We start from the raw sequence: 16,342 nt of genomic DNA on the forward strand, positions 1-16,342 counted from the left end.
TGAGAGTGGTATCAATCTTCTCATCTAATTCTTAGCAAGAAAGTAAACAATTCTGTTTCCAAAATTGTCAAAGTATTCCTTAATTCATTAGTAACCTAACCAGTTAAAAAATGTTGCTATGGAACTGTGTTAGAATAGTATAGAAAACACTTTATTGTCCCCTTTATTGTTCCCCTTTATTCTAAAATTGACATAAAATCAACATGAAAACATAAACTTAAGATCATAAGATCAACGAAGCATCTTAGGACATAAAGGAAGGACACAGGACTGTGCAGACAATACGACAATCTAAAAAGTTCCTGTAAGAATGAAAGTGCTATGTGCAAATGTGCTGGTGTTGCTAGTGCTTGCAGCAGGGCTGGTATAGTCTGTGTCTTTACCTCCTAGATGTTAACCTTTTACCTATTTTCATAACTAAAAGCCACAGAGTTGCAGAAACAATGGTTCCACTGAACAGCTGTTACTTTGAGCTGGCTATCATGATTGGGAAATGACAGGTTCATTTGAAATAAGAAGTTGGCTTTTGAGAAGCTGTTTTATGAGACAGCAAACAGGGCAGTTGGTGCTGAAAACATACTCAACCTGAATCAGCTTTGATATTAATCACAACATAAAAAAAACCTCCAAAAATCTTTATATGTATGATATAAAGTATCATCTGTACCCAGAAACTTCAGCTAATTGTTTATTGGCAGCCGGTTCTGGTTCTGTTATAGTTAAAAGCGGTTAAAAACTCTGTGTAATTGCATTAAATAGTAGTATAGTATAGTAGTAAATAAAAATATATTGGTGTTTAAAAATGTATCATAATGCAGGAAAACAAAAATTGTTTGAAGCTCAACATTTCATTGGGGAAGGGCCCTCAGACCCCCTGCTTAATATGTGTCCCCCACCCCCCAAAGGTCCATTCTGAGCCAGGAAAACCCTGCTTTAGTAACCTGCAAATGTGCAAATACTTGGGTTTTACAGTGCACATTTACAATATTACAAATGTTAGTCAGGATGCTGCCATCTATGACTGGAAGCTAGCTTACCTGCATCCACTCACCTGACTCAACTCTTCTCCAGACTTGCACCTTAAGCATTTTCGTGCAGTAGCACAAATAAAAGGGACACTGTCACTTCCAATAAATCAAATGAAATTGTAATTGTTTCCCAAATCTTAGTACAACTCAGGTTAAGTGCAAAGCAGAGAAATATAGATAGTCTTAACAGAAATGCACGATAATTGCCGTATGACTAAATGTAACTCACCCTGCTTTTTCCTCCCTCTGTCTCCTCATGCAGCAATAGAGACTGAGAGCACGAGTTCAGGGGAGGACCTGCTTGTCCCCAGCCCCCCCTCACCTCCGCCTCCACCGCGCATCTACAAGCCCTGCTTTGTATGTCAGGACAAATCTTCAGGATACCACTATGGAGTCAGTGCCTGTGAGGGCTGCAAGGTAGGCCTATGAGTGAGCTAAACTTACACCGACACTACACAGACTACAGCGCTCATTCTGGCTAACTGGGCCGCGTATGTGAACAGATGCAGGCCGCAGCCATAAACCCCCGAATGAAAAATAGCTTCGTGAGACTACTGTGTAGTCTCAGACTAGTGTTTGCATAACGTGTTAGCGAGGAGGTCACAACCTTTGCACCTCTCTTGGATCTGTAAGCCTCTTTGCTTCATCTAATCCTTCACACACACACACACACACACACACACGCACACACACACGCACATAAAACTAATCTGTGTATGCAATTAATGCCCTGACGCATGCACTGACCTGCTACCAGCTGACCATCAACAATAAATAGCACGCTCCTCAAGTGTTTGCAGTAGTGATCATCAGGGTTTTGTTCCGATACCAGCGCTGAAACGATACTTTTTAAACGATGCCGGTGGTGCGAGGTGCAATTGAACGTGCCATTAGGTCCCGCCAGCCTTGTTTCTCCGACAACTGACTACGGCAGTGGCCCCGGTGTTTCAAAGTGGAGCGAGTCTGCGCTGTGTTTAGCTGCAGGCTGTTGTACGTCCTGCCGTTGGAATCCTTAAAAAATGAAATACAGCCACACGTTAGACCGTTTGTGATGATAGTAGTTGATAGTGCAGTTTTGGTTCTAATACAGTACAAGGTTGTCCCTGTTTCTACTGGAGGTTAAAACAACAGCACCTCCAAATGTTCACCATGCTGTGCTGTACTCTGTTCCCCTGCTTCTGTATTTCGGTCATTGCCTCCATTTCTTCTGTGTCAGGGTTTCTTTCGGAGGAGCATCCAGAAGAACATGGTGTACACGTGTCACCGAGACAAAGTCTGTGTCATAAACAAAGTGACGAGGAACCGGTGTCAGTCCTGTCGTCTGCAGAAATGCCTCGAGGTTGGCATGTCCAAGGAGTGTGAGTACAGTATGTAGATGCAGTGCCATTCTGAGTGTGGAGTAAAGAACTGATAGGCCGATTCATTGGGCCGATTAATGCCATTTTGAGACAATCGGCATCGCCTGATGCCTGCGCTCATGAGGCAAGAAAATGACTTCAACCAGCTGAACTAGCTTACAGGGCTCGAGAAATTATTGTATGGGAGTCACCAGCCCCCATTCCCCCATTCCTACTCCCGACCAGTAAAACATTTATCAGATTTGTTATTTGGTATGGTTGTGGAAAGGTAAGTAAGAAAGTGTAAGTGTGAAGCCTTTAAAGGGCCGCCCAAACAACAACGGAATGTTTTGAAAATGGTTTTCCTTTGCGTTTTTCAAAACTGTGCTGCAAGTTACGGCCCACAACTTAACGCACCCTAAACATAGACAATGCAGACAATAACAGTACAAAATAAAAATTCATGTAAATTCAGCAATTTTGTATTTCATGAAATGGGCATTATATATATCGGCCATCTGCCGCCCTGCTCTCTGAACATCGGCCATGGAAAAATCCATATTGGTCGGCCACTTGTGCAAAGGGTTAATGTTTGTTAATGTTTTAAATTGCTTCTTAGTCATGGCAATAATAAAGCAGAGCACAGCACACTAAGTGACTTCTATACTTCAAGCAAGAGATGCAATACAGCTCAAGATCAGTGCTCCTCTCAGGCAGCACGGCAATGTGTTTTAACCTCCATATTTGTCTCCCTCTGGTGGCCTTTCGTAGTTGATCCACGCCTCACAAAACCACCACCATTAACTTAGAAGAACCAGTGTCTTGCAACACTGTAACATCTGCTTTTTCAAATCTTAAAGGGGTTCTCTAGAGATGTACTGTTGTGCTTCAGTATACTTGCAGGATTACAAAAGAATGGTCAAATTGATTGCTGCAATGAAATATCTGAAATTGCAGTCCCTGGTATCTAAAGTGTATATATATATATATATATATATATATATATATATATATATATATATATATATATATATATATATATATATATATATGTCAGGCTCTAAAAGTGCTGCATTCTTCATTTCCCATATAATTACCTCAATGCCTGGTAAATGCCAGTGTCTTTCAGTTCCACCCTAGGATTTACAACAAAGTACAGACCAGTGGGAAGCTGTGACATTTGAACTTTGAAAAACTTTGAAAGAGCAGCCTCGTTGTCCTTGATTTAAGATGTCAATGCGAGCTGCTGCATAAACCTCTGAGCTAAATCTTCCAATCTTTACCCCCACCATCAGTGGTGCGAAATGACAGAATGAAGAAGAAGAAGGAGGAGAAGAGGCAGGGAGAGACAGAGATCTACGTCCTGTCAGCCGACACAGAGCAGATGATTGAACGAGTCCGCCGGGCCCATATGGACACATTTCCCTCCCTCTGTCAGCTGGGAAAATACACCACGGTACACACATCAACACCAACAAGCTTATTTTAATTTTTTAAAAAGCAGATGAAAATATTCTTAATAACGCACACCTAAAAAACAAATCAAACATACTGGTAAAGCCAATGCTCTGAATGTGTTTTCTTCAGCTTTTTAGAAAAAAAAAATGTCTTTTTTTTTAATTCTTTACCTGACCCCAGAGCAATAGCTCGGAGCACCGTGTCCCTCTGGACGTCAGTCTTTGGGACAAGTTCAGCGAATTGTCCACCAAATGCATCATTAAGACAGTGGAGTTCGCCAAGCATCTCCCTGGTTTCACAACCTTAACCATTGCTGATCAGATCACCCTGCTCAAATCCGCCTGCCTCGACATACTGGTGAGTTCATCACTTTTGTCGCACATAAACACACCCGTAAGAGCAAGTTACACGAAACGATTCCTCAACAAAGACAAATCCTCCACATTTGGAAATACACAGTTGCAGTACGGCTGAAAGCTGTGTATACAAAGGGTTGTTTTCTTCTGCTTTCGGCCAACGTATCCCCTTTCCTTAGATTCTAAGGATCTGCACCCGCTACACCCCAGACCAGGACACCATGACCTTCTCCGACGGTTTGACTCTGAACCGCACCCAGATGCACAACGCCGGGTTCGGACCCCTCACAGACCTGGTGTTCTCCTTTGCCAACCAGCTGCTTCCGCTGGAGATGGACGACGCAGAGACGGGATTACTCAGCGCCATCTGCCTCCTCTGTGGAGGTACTGCACTTGATTTCTCAGGAATATCAAAATGAAATAATCAATAAAAGAAAATCATCAAAGAATGCAGAGTTGCTTTAGTGTTAGTGCTGTGGTGGAAGAAATGTGTAAGGACAGATATTATTTTTGCCTTCTTGAGTCCCACATTCACATAGAGATGATGGGTAGGGCTGTACAGACTAATGTTCTTTGTTGGCTACTTACTGTAAACGTTTAATGTGTTTTGTGTGTGTGTGTGTGTGTGTGTGTGTGTGTGTGTAGATCGTCAGGATCTGGAGGAATCAGAGAAGGTGGATGTTCTTCAGGAGCCGATGCTTGAAGCCTTGAAGGTTTGACACCTACTTATTGTTATAGTACTATTGTTACTAACAGAATAGTATTGCATTTTTATTCCAGAAGAAGACATCCTTCACTTCCAATACAAAAACAAGTACTACTTATAGAAAGCACTTAGACATAACTGAAGGCTTTGGTTAAAGTGACTATATGTAACTTGTACACGTTTCTGTGACTGTGTAATGTTCCATCTGATGATCATAAATGACCTGTAACAGCAAACGAGACTAAAAATGAAAAGAACTCTAGTTTTATATAGTTTTTATTAATTACTCTGCCCGGGTCCGATTTTTCCCGCAAAGACAGAAAATGATTTATGGCAGGTAGACAGCGCTACAGAGCACACATTCTGAAGGGTCACAGATTTCGGCTGAACACCGGAAAAGCCTGTGTTGGTGAGTATGCAGGTAAAAGGTAGCAGGAGATGTCTTTATGTAGGCCTAATTGTATTTTATTTTAGGAAATATCTGCTGTAGTTATGGCTGATACTGGGGCAGGGCCATCACAGAAAAAAAGGAAATGAATCAAAGAACAACTAAAAGCTGAAAGGGAAAGACGACAGCGAAATCGAGTCATTCTCGGTCAGACTTTCACCAGATGGAGACAATTACGGTATTGTAAATGATTCAAAAACGTCCCCGAATTGGTCCTCAAGTATGTAATATGTCTATTTCATTCATAAAATAACTTTAGATTGCGCGATGTGGTTGTACGTCAATAGCCGACATTAAATAACGTTGCCTTTCCATTTAGCGCGGATGTTTTATTCCTTTTAGTCCATGTTTGTGTTGGCCTACTATTTTCTTTTCTCTTGTCCCCCTGTACTTGTGTAAAGCGTCCGTGAGTTTCATGAAATGCACTATATTAATCTATGTTATTATTACGTTGGCTGCTACTGCAATTTCTTAATGGATTGCCTCGTGACACAGTGACAGTGATACCCGGTGAAAGGATAAGGTCGCAGTATTCTATAATCTATATATATATGGTATATATATATATATATATATATAGTATATATATATATATATATATATAGTATATATATATACTATATATATATATATATATATATATATATATATATATATATATATATATATATATGTTAGTCCGTCTCCCTAATTTCTTCTTTTTGACTTCCCTACCATGTCTGTGTCACTCAGCACAAAGTCTATTTGTTGTAACTAAAACTGTCTTTGAAAATAGATTTATAGTTCATTATACAGGGCTTAAGGCTTCTCAAACAGGATTGAATTTTGCTATTGTTTGGTACATTTGTCAGGGTCAGATTACTACACATTTGATGCTCTAGTGAGTATTTGGGGCAGCGGGATGGTGTATATGGGATTGAGTCAAAATAAACTACAGTGTGCATGTCACACAGTGCAAAAGCGGGCTCATTGATGTGTTTTTAGTAGTGGTTGGACAACAATGGAGCTCTGTAGCAAAGAGGAATACGATTCAATTCAATATTAGTGTCAAATCATAACAGACGTTATCGCAGGACACTTTACAGATAGAGTAGGTCTAGACCACACTCAAATATCCAGCAAATCACCCCTAAGTGCAAGCATTTGGTGTGACAGTGGCAAGGTAAAACTTCCTTTTAACAGGCCTAAACCTCAGACAGACCCTGGCTCTTGGTGGGCGGGTTGGGGAAGAGGGAGATACAGAAATATGACTCATATTAATTATAGCAGTGGGTATAAGAGAATGACATGATGAACGGTGGCTATTATTGTAACACTAAAGATAATAGAACTATGACTAGTAATAATAGTTGTAGCAGTGCAGGGCGTTAAGCAGGACCTTGGCACCAGCTGCAACCACGATCCAGAGAAATCTGTAAGACGAGAAAGCCAGTCCTTACTAAAAGCTTTATCAACGAGGAGAGTTTAAAGCTTAAAGTGCTCATATTATGCTTTTTTGCTTTTCCCCTTTCCTGTATTGGGTTATATATCATTTTTGTGCATGTAATAAGTTTACAAAGTGAAAAAAATCCCAAAGTCCACCCCAAAGGGACTTACCATCTCCAACAGAAAACACTGTTCACAAACTGCTCCAAACAGCTCTGTTGTAGTCCAGCATTTACTTCAGAGACAAACGTGGTCACTTTGTAACACACGTTATAATGCTCGCCTAGCTGCTAGCATGGCACGCCCTCATGCTCTGCAACGGACTAGCTAGCAGTGCTTACCTAGCTACTGTGCATGTGTGACTCCCAACAAAGAGGGGATACAAGTGAGATGCCTCACTCTGTAGCTAAAACAGAGCTCAACACACAGGGTGAAAAGAGGAGCTGCAGCAATCTGCAGTACAACAAATATATGGTGTTTTCTGAAAATTAAACCACATAAACCTATTCTGGTACAACTTCTTAATACAATTATGAACCTGAAAATGAGCATAATATGAACACTTTAATATTTAATGTGGAGACAGTATCTGCCTCCCGAACTGAAACTGGAAACTAGTTTAACAGGAGAAGAGCCTGATAGCTGAAGGCTCTGGCTCTGGCTTCTGGTTCCTGGAGAATCTAGGAACCAGAAGTAACCCTACATTCTGGGAGCGCCGTGTTCTAGTGGGGCAACAGGTTACTATGAGCTCTTGATGTGATGGAGTCTGACCATTTAGAGCTTTGTAGGTCAGGAGAGGATTTTAAATTAAATTCTGGATTACAGTGCAGAGAAGCTAATACGGGAGAAATATGATATCTTTTCCTAGTTTCAGTACACGTGCTGCAGCATTCTGAATCAAGTGGAGAGTTTTAAGGGACTTATTGGGGCAGCAATATAATAATACAATAGTCTAGCCTCAAAGTAACTAATGCTTGGACTAGTTTTTCTGCATCGTTTTGAGACAGGATGCACCTAATTTTTTTTTGTGGGCTTTAAAGGGTATATCCTGATCAAAGATAACTCTGAGATTGGTGGTTCTGGAGTCCAGGGCAACGGCAACTAATTAGTTTGACATTGCTTGATCGATAGCTATAATTGGCTATCATTACATAACAGTCAAAGTTGATAATTATGATAATTAATAATTAATATTAATTAATAAATCTATTTTTAATAAAATTAATGATCTAAGCGCACGGCGTGAAGCGCATGGCCAGGTGCGTTTAGGGCATGTCCAAATCTACTTTTGCTAGTTTGACGAGGGGAAAAAGGGTCCGAGCGCCGGGCACATGTAGTTAGTGTCTTCATTAATTCATAGGTGTGTTTTGGGCGTAACATGCAATAAACCAATCAGAGTGCCATCTCCCATTCACTTTAAAAACCAGGTGCGTTTGTACCTTGGCGCATTGCTATTATGATGGCGGATTTGCACTGTAATATTTTTATGTGTAATCTTTTGCATGTTGTGTGCTGCTGCGCTTCCCTGTGTGTGTGTGTGTGTGTGTGTGTGTGTGTGTGTGTGTGTGTGTAACAAGCATAGTATGCGCACGCTGTGCACGAGCCTAGGCACATTTTACTAATTCGCTGTTAAAATAACAATGAAATGCTGCGCTATTGACTTCAGACCAGGTTTTTGTTGGCCAATGGCGCAATCACTTCCGGCTGCCTCAAGATAGCTATACGCCAATAATTCACCTGAACACACCTCCCTGTAAGACCAGCACGCCCATGGGCGCAAAGATGGGCGCAGGTGCATTTGCTATTTAAACAACGTGGGCGCTGGACGGGAAATTGACAACTTAAACTAGCAAAAACAGGTGCAAGATAGGGCCCAAAGTGTTTCCTAATAATATTGCCTAGAGGAAGCATATACTGTGTAAGGTAAACAGAATTGGTCCAAGCACAGAGCCTTGTGGAACACCATGGATAACTTTAGCTTGCATTGAGGATTCGCTGGAATTGAAATTTAAAAATAAAAAGATAGGCTACCAGTCACAAAAGTGAAACAAATAGGTTGTCACATTGAGAATGGTTGCTCACGCTCCTGTCCACTCATATTTACCCGCATGAATCCCAATAACCATGATGAAAATATTGCTACATCTATGCAAGATTGGCATAACGTGTTAGGCCTACAAATTGACTGCACATACTGTATCTATCATCATTCTTAAGTTTCAAAAATGTAGAATTAAAATCATCATCGGGATAAAAACATCTCATATCCCTTTTTCTTGAACGACAGGCGTCTGTTTTAGGAGTTAATATGCTGGTTATGAACGACCAAATTAAGTGTCCCTTTAAGTGTTGCTGCCGCAAGGAATTGTGTGGCGGCATTCTTCTCCTTTCCTTTAGTAAAGGGTGGTCCAGTGTATCCTATGCTAAATGAGATAATAAAGGAAGCATTGAAACACCTTTCCTTATCATTCAGAGAATTCGACCAGCTCCTATCATGGCGGCCGCTTGAATACTTCCGGGTCACATCACTCAGTTAACGCAAAGAGGACTATTGGAACACAGCCACAGACTAAATACACTAGGAAGGGAAGGATTACATGTCATGTAGCTGACACTTTCATCCAAAGCAACTTACAATTGCTACATATGTCAAAACCACACACCTCTGGAGAAACTAGGGGTTAAGTGTCTTGCTCACCAACACATTGGTTGATGTATCACAGTGGGAATCAAACCCAGGTCTCCCACACCAAAGGCATGTGTCATACCCACTCTGCCATCTCCACCACAGGGTAGGGTAATGAGGGACAGGCGAAACTAGGGCGGGGCAGACGATCACACAAGGGCAGGAAGTGAAGTGATTTGAAACCATAGGATAGGTGAGTATATCAAATTAAAACAGGAAACAATGAATCAATACCGCAATGAAAACCATAACCTAAGGAGCAGAGCGTGGTATGACAGAAACAAATCGGTATCAGTTCTCTCAAGCATCAGTGGTTAATAGCATTGCAGAGGGAATGTTATGATAGTAATTGCTGATTTATATTAAATACATAAATATAAACAAATTATTTTTTTACTTTGTGTGTGCATAGATCTATGTGCGGAGGAGGAGGCCTGATAAACCCTGTATGTTCCCCAAGATACTGATGAAGATTACTGACCTCAGGAGCATCAGTGTGAAGGGTGAGACACACATACACACACACACACACACACACACACGCAAGTGATGGCCGGCGATTTTACTTGCGTGCAGTGGCGGTGCCAGAGATTTTCTTTTGCTGGTACTATGGGGTTGCTCGACTTTTTAGTGAGGGTGCTTTGAAATGGAGGGTTTCCTATGGGGTGCTTCTGGCTCAGAGGAAGAATGGTCACCCCATACCCGGGAGGTTGGCGGGTCAATCCCAGGCTTCTCCAGCCACGTTCAAATTCATGGAACAGCTAGAGACTCAGTTGTTTATGACCATATTACAAACAGCTCTGAGATGTCCTGTCTCCTGCACGCTCCAGAGAGAGCAAGAGGACTGATGTTCCACAAGTAGTTCTGTCTCCTGTTGTATTGGTTTGCCCTCTTATGGACATAATGCACAAAAAATAGATATTCTAATATTTTCGAACCTCTGTGGTTTTTTTGAACGAATATTCAAACCCTAGACTTTGGACTTAGCCCAGGTCCACCTACATAATGACATAATCTCTTATCCTGAACTTGTTCTCTCTGCCTTTTTTCTTTTTCTTTCACAGGAGCAGAGCGAGTGATCACACTGAAAATGGAGATACCTGGCTCCATGCCTCCCCTCATCCAGGAAATGCTGGAGAACTCTGAGGGACTGGAGGGGCACGGAGCCGGGGGAGGGAAAGGGGGAGGCGCAGGAGGAAAAGGTAGAGGAGGAGGCAGAGAAGAGGATGAAACAGAGGTCGGAAGCTGTCGTCCACGTCCGTCTCCCAAATCAGTTCGCTCTCGCAGCCCGAGCCCCGTGCCCTGCTCGCCTACTTCTTCTTCCTCGTCTTCCTCCCCCACCACCTGAAGTCCTACACCCAGCACCTATGCTCCACACAGCACTCCCTCCTCCCCCCACCGCACGGCGTGTTACTGCCAGAACACCATCCACACAGCAGACTGAAAGAACTGCACCTCATAACAGATGATCGGGAAGACAAAAAGTCTGAATGTGAGCCCATAAACTCTCTGGGTTACTGGGGACATGTTTGGTCCATGACATTAATGAAACTGTACAGTATGGGTGCCAGGAGCGAGGCAACAGTGAATTTCTAGGTGGTGTGAGGTTGAATGAAAGCAGGTAAACTACACCGTGAGGACTTGATTTGTTGTTCAGACATCATGGTTTTACATTAAATGCAACAACAAAAAACATTTCACATGCCTGAAAGGTTAATTATATGCAGACTGTGTGAACCTAAATGAAGAAGTATGGAGATTCTGAAATGTGGACGGACTGATAAAGAAGATTCCTCATAAATCACACATGTTCTCCCTTATGAAAAGTCATGTATAGTACGCAGAATCAGTACGTGTAATATATTGTATATAAAAAAGGCTGTGAAAGAAGTTATGTCGGAGTAAGGCGGACTTATACAATAAGATATTTTCTTAAATGTACATGTGTGTATATATACAGTATTTACCCATCATAATATACCTAACACAATATATACCCACACCCCCCACCCCTTCCCTCACAGACAAATCAGGGGAAATATTAATCCTTGACTGTATTTTCTTCCACTGGAATCAAAAATGTAAACGTAAATTGGAGACTTTCTATCACTTTAGGCAAATGCCTAAATTTATTTCTCTGTGTCGCTTTGCATCATCATCCGTAGAAATGGATTTCCTTTTTTTTCCATGAATGAATGAAAGAATGATGGAGTTTAAGCCACTCAAATGACTTCTCTTGTGAAACATAAGACCTTTGCATTTTAAAGTAATTACAATGTCTGCCCGCTGGTGGACAAACTGTGATACCAGAAGTAGGGCTGCTGGATTGTGGAAAAAAAAATTCCTAATCACGATTATTTTGAACTAAATTGAAATCCCGATTATTTAACACAATTACATATTGACTTTTGGAAAGATGTTGCATTTATTGAGGTTAAAAAACAGTGAAACAGTTAAACAAATCCAAAGTGAAAACACCTTGAACTCTGACATTTCCCTTAATACTTTTTTTTTTCTCATTCAGAAGATAAGACAAAAGAGTTTACTTGCAAAAATGTAACGTGCAAAGTCATTTTTTCTCCATTACTGTTTTTCGTGATCGTTAGGAGCCAAAATCGTAATCATGATTAAAAATGTCATTAATTGCACAGCCCTAACCAGGAGTACAAACACCGCCTCACAAGAGGTTTCCCATCTGGCAGTCTATATCAATGATGTTTCATCTACAGAATTGCTTCGGTGCCCCCGGATGTCCGTCACCTTCCTCTTCCTTTGTGTTGGCTTCTAAACTTTTTCTGTGGATTTCTGAGGACTATTGTTAACTGCTCCTCAGATCTCTGCAGGGTAAATCCAGACAGTTAGCTAGACTATCTGTCCAATCGGAGTTTTCTGTTGCACGACTAAAACAACCTTTGAAGTACACATGTTCCACCAAAACAAGTTCCTTCCCGAGGCTATTTTGCAGAGTCACCGTGGCTCCGTCCTGCGCTTAGCACCGCCCAAGACGATTGTGATTGGTTTGAAGAAATGCCAATAAACCAGAGCACGTTTTGCTCCTATCCCGGAATGCTGCGTGGACTAGCCAGACCTTCCTTAGCAGCGTTGTGGAGGAAGGTCTGGCAATGCGAGACTACTCATCCGGTAACAAGTTACACCCGCTGGGGCACTAGAGCTGTCGAGCTCTGCAGAATTATACTTTTATTAAGGTGATATGGAAATGTCATCATCAGGGATGACAGGTGCTGCCCCAAAATGAATACAAGCTGTATTTTGTTTTTATAGTGTGCACCACTAACTGTCACTCCCACTGTCTCACTACAACATCCCTTACTTTGTCAGGTACAAATGTCGATTTTCACTGTTGTCCTCTTTAACTCACTGGAAAATATGAAAATACAGGGAGTTAATAAAAATGTATGATTACCTTATATCCTAAATTATGCGTGCTCTTTGTTAAACCATGGTGATCACTGTGAAATACGCTATATATATATATATATATATATATATATATTTATATATATATATATATAATTATTTTTATTTATATATTATTATATATATATATATATATATATATATTTTTTTTTAGATATTCCCATTACCCATTGTCTTTGTTTCCAGGAATTATATATATATATATATAAAAAATATAATATATATATTTTATTTTATTTATATATATATATATTTATATATATATATATATATATATATATATATATATATATATATTTATATATTTTTAGATATTCCCATTACCCATTGTCTTTGTTTCCAGGAATTGACCCTGGCCTTCATCATTACTTCAAACAATACAACTGTCATAAATCCCCATCAAGGAGATCACATGATCAAGCGCTCCCGCATGGAAAGGTCCCGCCCCCCTCAGGTGCAATTACTTCACCTTAATGAGAGGCTACTGTTTTGATTTGGGCCCTTCAGGTAGTGGGAAGGGTCAGACTGACGTGACATGAGGGGGACGTGGTTGTGTGCTGATTTAACCTGGACAGTCACAGGTGTGTAAGACGATTTGGCGATTTTGGAAGGGCTAAACACTGCGGAAGACAAAGGACTCAAAGACCTGCTTGTTTCCCCCACTACAAACTTTCGTATACACTTGTCGTCTGAACGGCGACAACAACGGATCAACGGGGCTAGCATGGACGCCGACGGAGCGGAGCTAATTAAGCACCGGAGCGGTCCCCGAGGCTGCTGTCGTCTCCCGAACGCTGAACTATGCAGAGTCCGAGGTGGGTCAGTCAACACCAAGCAAACCCCTCCAGGGGTCCGTTTCAGAAAGCAGGTTTAGTGTTTAGCATTTAGCTTAGCATTTTAATTTCCAGATAACTACCTAGTTGAGCGGAATCAGAATGCAAAGACAATTGAGGTCAAAATACAGAACTTTTACAGTGCAAATTTAACAAACATCTTTTATAAAACCAATACAAAAAGTTGTACAACTTGCAATAATTACACTTTTGCTTCAAGTTCAAGCCCAGGTACATTACACAGTATTCAAGTAAATCTAAAAAGGAAATATAAAACAAGTGTGACTTAGTGGTGAAGAGACAATTTGCATTAATATGGGCTTTGAGGTATATTGACATTCAAATAAATAGCAAAATAAAACTGAACGGCATGCAAAGGCAACTTACATAATAAATACAAGGTGTGCAACTTGCATTAGTTCAAGCCCAGGTACATTACACATGATTTCAAGTAAACCTAAAAAGGAAACCTGCATTGCTTTGAGGTCTATATACACATCCAAACACATATATAATAGTAAAACAAAACTAGAACTGCAAGCAGTTATGACGGGGTCCAAGCCACCGATGCCAGTTGCCCCCGACTGCCATCGGTGTGAGCCGCGACGTCTGGTTAACAGTTCATCTCCACGCATATACAGACTACCTTTAACAATTCTCTACAATAAACAAACTTCTTCACGACCACAGGGGACAGCAGAGAGAAATGAGAGGGTGGTGGTGGGGGGGGAAGCAGGTGTGGTGGTTGAAGGAGCAGGGGAGGTGGTCGAGTTGTTGCAAATGGTGTCATGGGGGCCGATTTATGTTTTCCTCCGTGGGTGTTCACAGGCGCACGCCCTTTAAAAAAACCAAAAAAAAATAGTCAAAAATTGTCCGCATTTCAGAACCTTAGGAAATGGACAGCGGCCGACACGAACACACACGCCTATGAACTCGATAATAAAGCCGTAAAGTAGTCTTTCAACTCAGGACAGCGCCACTCCTCACAGATACAGATAGGACTGGAGATGAAAAGTTCAACTGACGCTTAACCGTGATCAGCTTCGTGGGGAAATTCAGAATCAATGCCACCGACGTAACCAGTCACTATGACAGACTCTCCATTCAGCACCAACTGCAATGTTGTACTGTTGTACTGCAATTGTAAATGAGTGTGGCCTACTGGCAGTCTGGCACACGTGGGTGCTCAGTATTTTCCGTGGGTGCTCGGTATCGGCGCCTATGAATGGTGTTGATTTTGGATTGAAAAAGTGAAAGGAAGAAGATGAAGAGTTGCATTCGTCCACTGTGAAGGTTGTAGAAACTTTGTCAGGTGGGTTAAGAAGTTTTATTGTAGAAAACCAGGGGAGAACGCAAATGCAAAAACCAAAACGTAATGGTTAGGGCTGTCAAACGATACTTTTTTTTTTTTTTTATCGCTGAATTTCTGTAGTTAATCGCGATTATTCACTTATTTTATCACATGATTAAAATTGTATTTTGCATTTCAGAACTGTTTTAAGTACATATTAACAATGGAAAGCAATTCTTACCAGTATCTTAATTGGGAATCAAATGAATGCAGAGTTACTTTATGAACTTTACTTTAAGATTTGTATTTATTTCCTGTAAACAAAAGAAAAATGTGTGAATCTGTCATTGCACAATTCCTCCAAGTACCTAACTAAAAAAGTAAAAATCCCTATCCTTACCAGAGTCAATATAGTGTTTAGTAACTCCTAAATAATGTTGATTCCTCACTGACGTCCAGTGATCACCGGTTAATGAGACAGCGTTTGCAGCACCTTGCAGCAGTTCCAGTTGGGCTGCTTTCTCCGTGTCGTACAGGCTGTGTGGGGCTGCTGTCCCCCTCGACGGCAATGAGACGGGTCAGAACATGCCAACCGTAGTACGTCTTTAAGACCCGAGTCCTCTACGATGCTGACAGGTCTGCAGTTAGTTGCCACCCATTTCGCAAGAGCTGTAGTCATTTTTTTTGGATTTGGTTTCATCCACAGGATCCACAAAATAGTGCTTTACCCGAGTGGGTAGCATGCTAGCGGGTAGCATCAACCTGAGTCACGTTAATTAGCTCCGTAGGTGGTAGCTCAAGCTTGACGTGCTTCGGTGATATTTTAATTCGGCTTTAAACAACGTGCATATGGCTTTCGACTCGTCTACTGAGCCGTCTTGGAAGTTTTGGAAAAATAAAAAGCGCCATTCAGAGTTGTGTTGCTGCTGTGTTTCTCCGTCATGCCTGCAGCAGGAGGAAGTATTGCAGCTTGATAAGTAATGGCGGCAAAGGGTCAAAATGGTAGCCTGTTAGGCACGACGCGAAGCCAAGTGAAGTGTAAAATAAATTAATAAATGCCGGCATGCGATTTTAAAAAGAAAAAAATTACACGTTATGCTCGGCCCTTAATTGCATCGCGATTAACGCGTTAATGCTGACAGCCCTAGTAATGGTAGGAGGCAAACATCAGTAAATATTGAAGTGTGAGCTGCAAGTTCCGTGGTACATTCCCATTGCAAATATCCCATTAACATTGATTAAAAGGGCCAAAACTCGTCTACGTTGATTATAGCGCCCGCTAATGGCCGAGTTTCGCCAAATTTGGTACAGAGCCTCAGAGCGACATGCCAAACGA

At 41.2% G+C, this 16,342-nt stretch overlaps 1 protein-coding gene across 2 annotated transcripts in view; it reads left to right on the forward strand.

Moving 5' to 3' along the window:
• rarab (retinoic acid receptor, alpha b) overlaps positions 1-12,872 on the forward strand; it is a 29,851-nt gene extending 16,979 nt beyond the window's left edge. For both annotated transcript variants that reach the window (XM_078269207.1, XM_078269209.1), the window contains 8 exons: positions 1,291-1,445; positions 2,245-2,386; positions 3,661-3,821; positions 4,004-4,180; positions 4,359-4,563; positions 4,825-4,892; positions 9,857-9,947; positions 10,509-12,872. In XM_078269207.1, coding sequence (XP_078125333.1) covers positions 1,291-1,445; positions 2,245-2,386; positions 3,661-3,821; positions 4,004-4,180; positions 4,359-4,563; positions 4,825-4,892; positions 9,857-9,947; positions 10,509-10,792 — 1,283 coding nt within the window. In that variant the 3' untranslated portion in view covers positions 10,793-12,872. The remainder of the gene's footprint in view (positions 1-1,290; positions 1,446-2,244; positions 2,387-3,660; positions 3,822-4,003; positions 4,181-4,358; positions 4,564-4,824; positions 4,893-9,856; positions 9,948-10,508) is intronic.
• The last annotated feature ends 3,470 nt before the right edge of the window (positions 12,873-16,342 follow it).

Source organism: Sander vitreus, chromosome 15 (genome assembly GCF_031162955.1).
Source record: "Sander vitreus isolate 19-12246 chromosome 15, sanVit1, whole genome shotgun sequence".
NCBI lineage: Eukaryota > Metazoa > Chordata > Actinopteri > Perciformes > Percidae > Sander > Sander vitreus.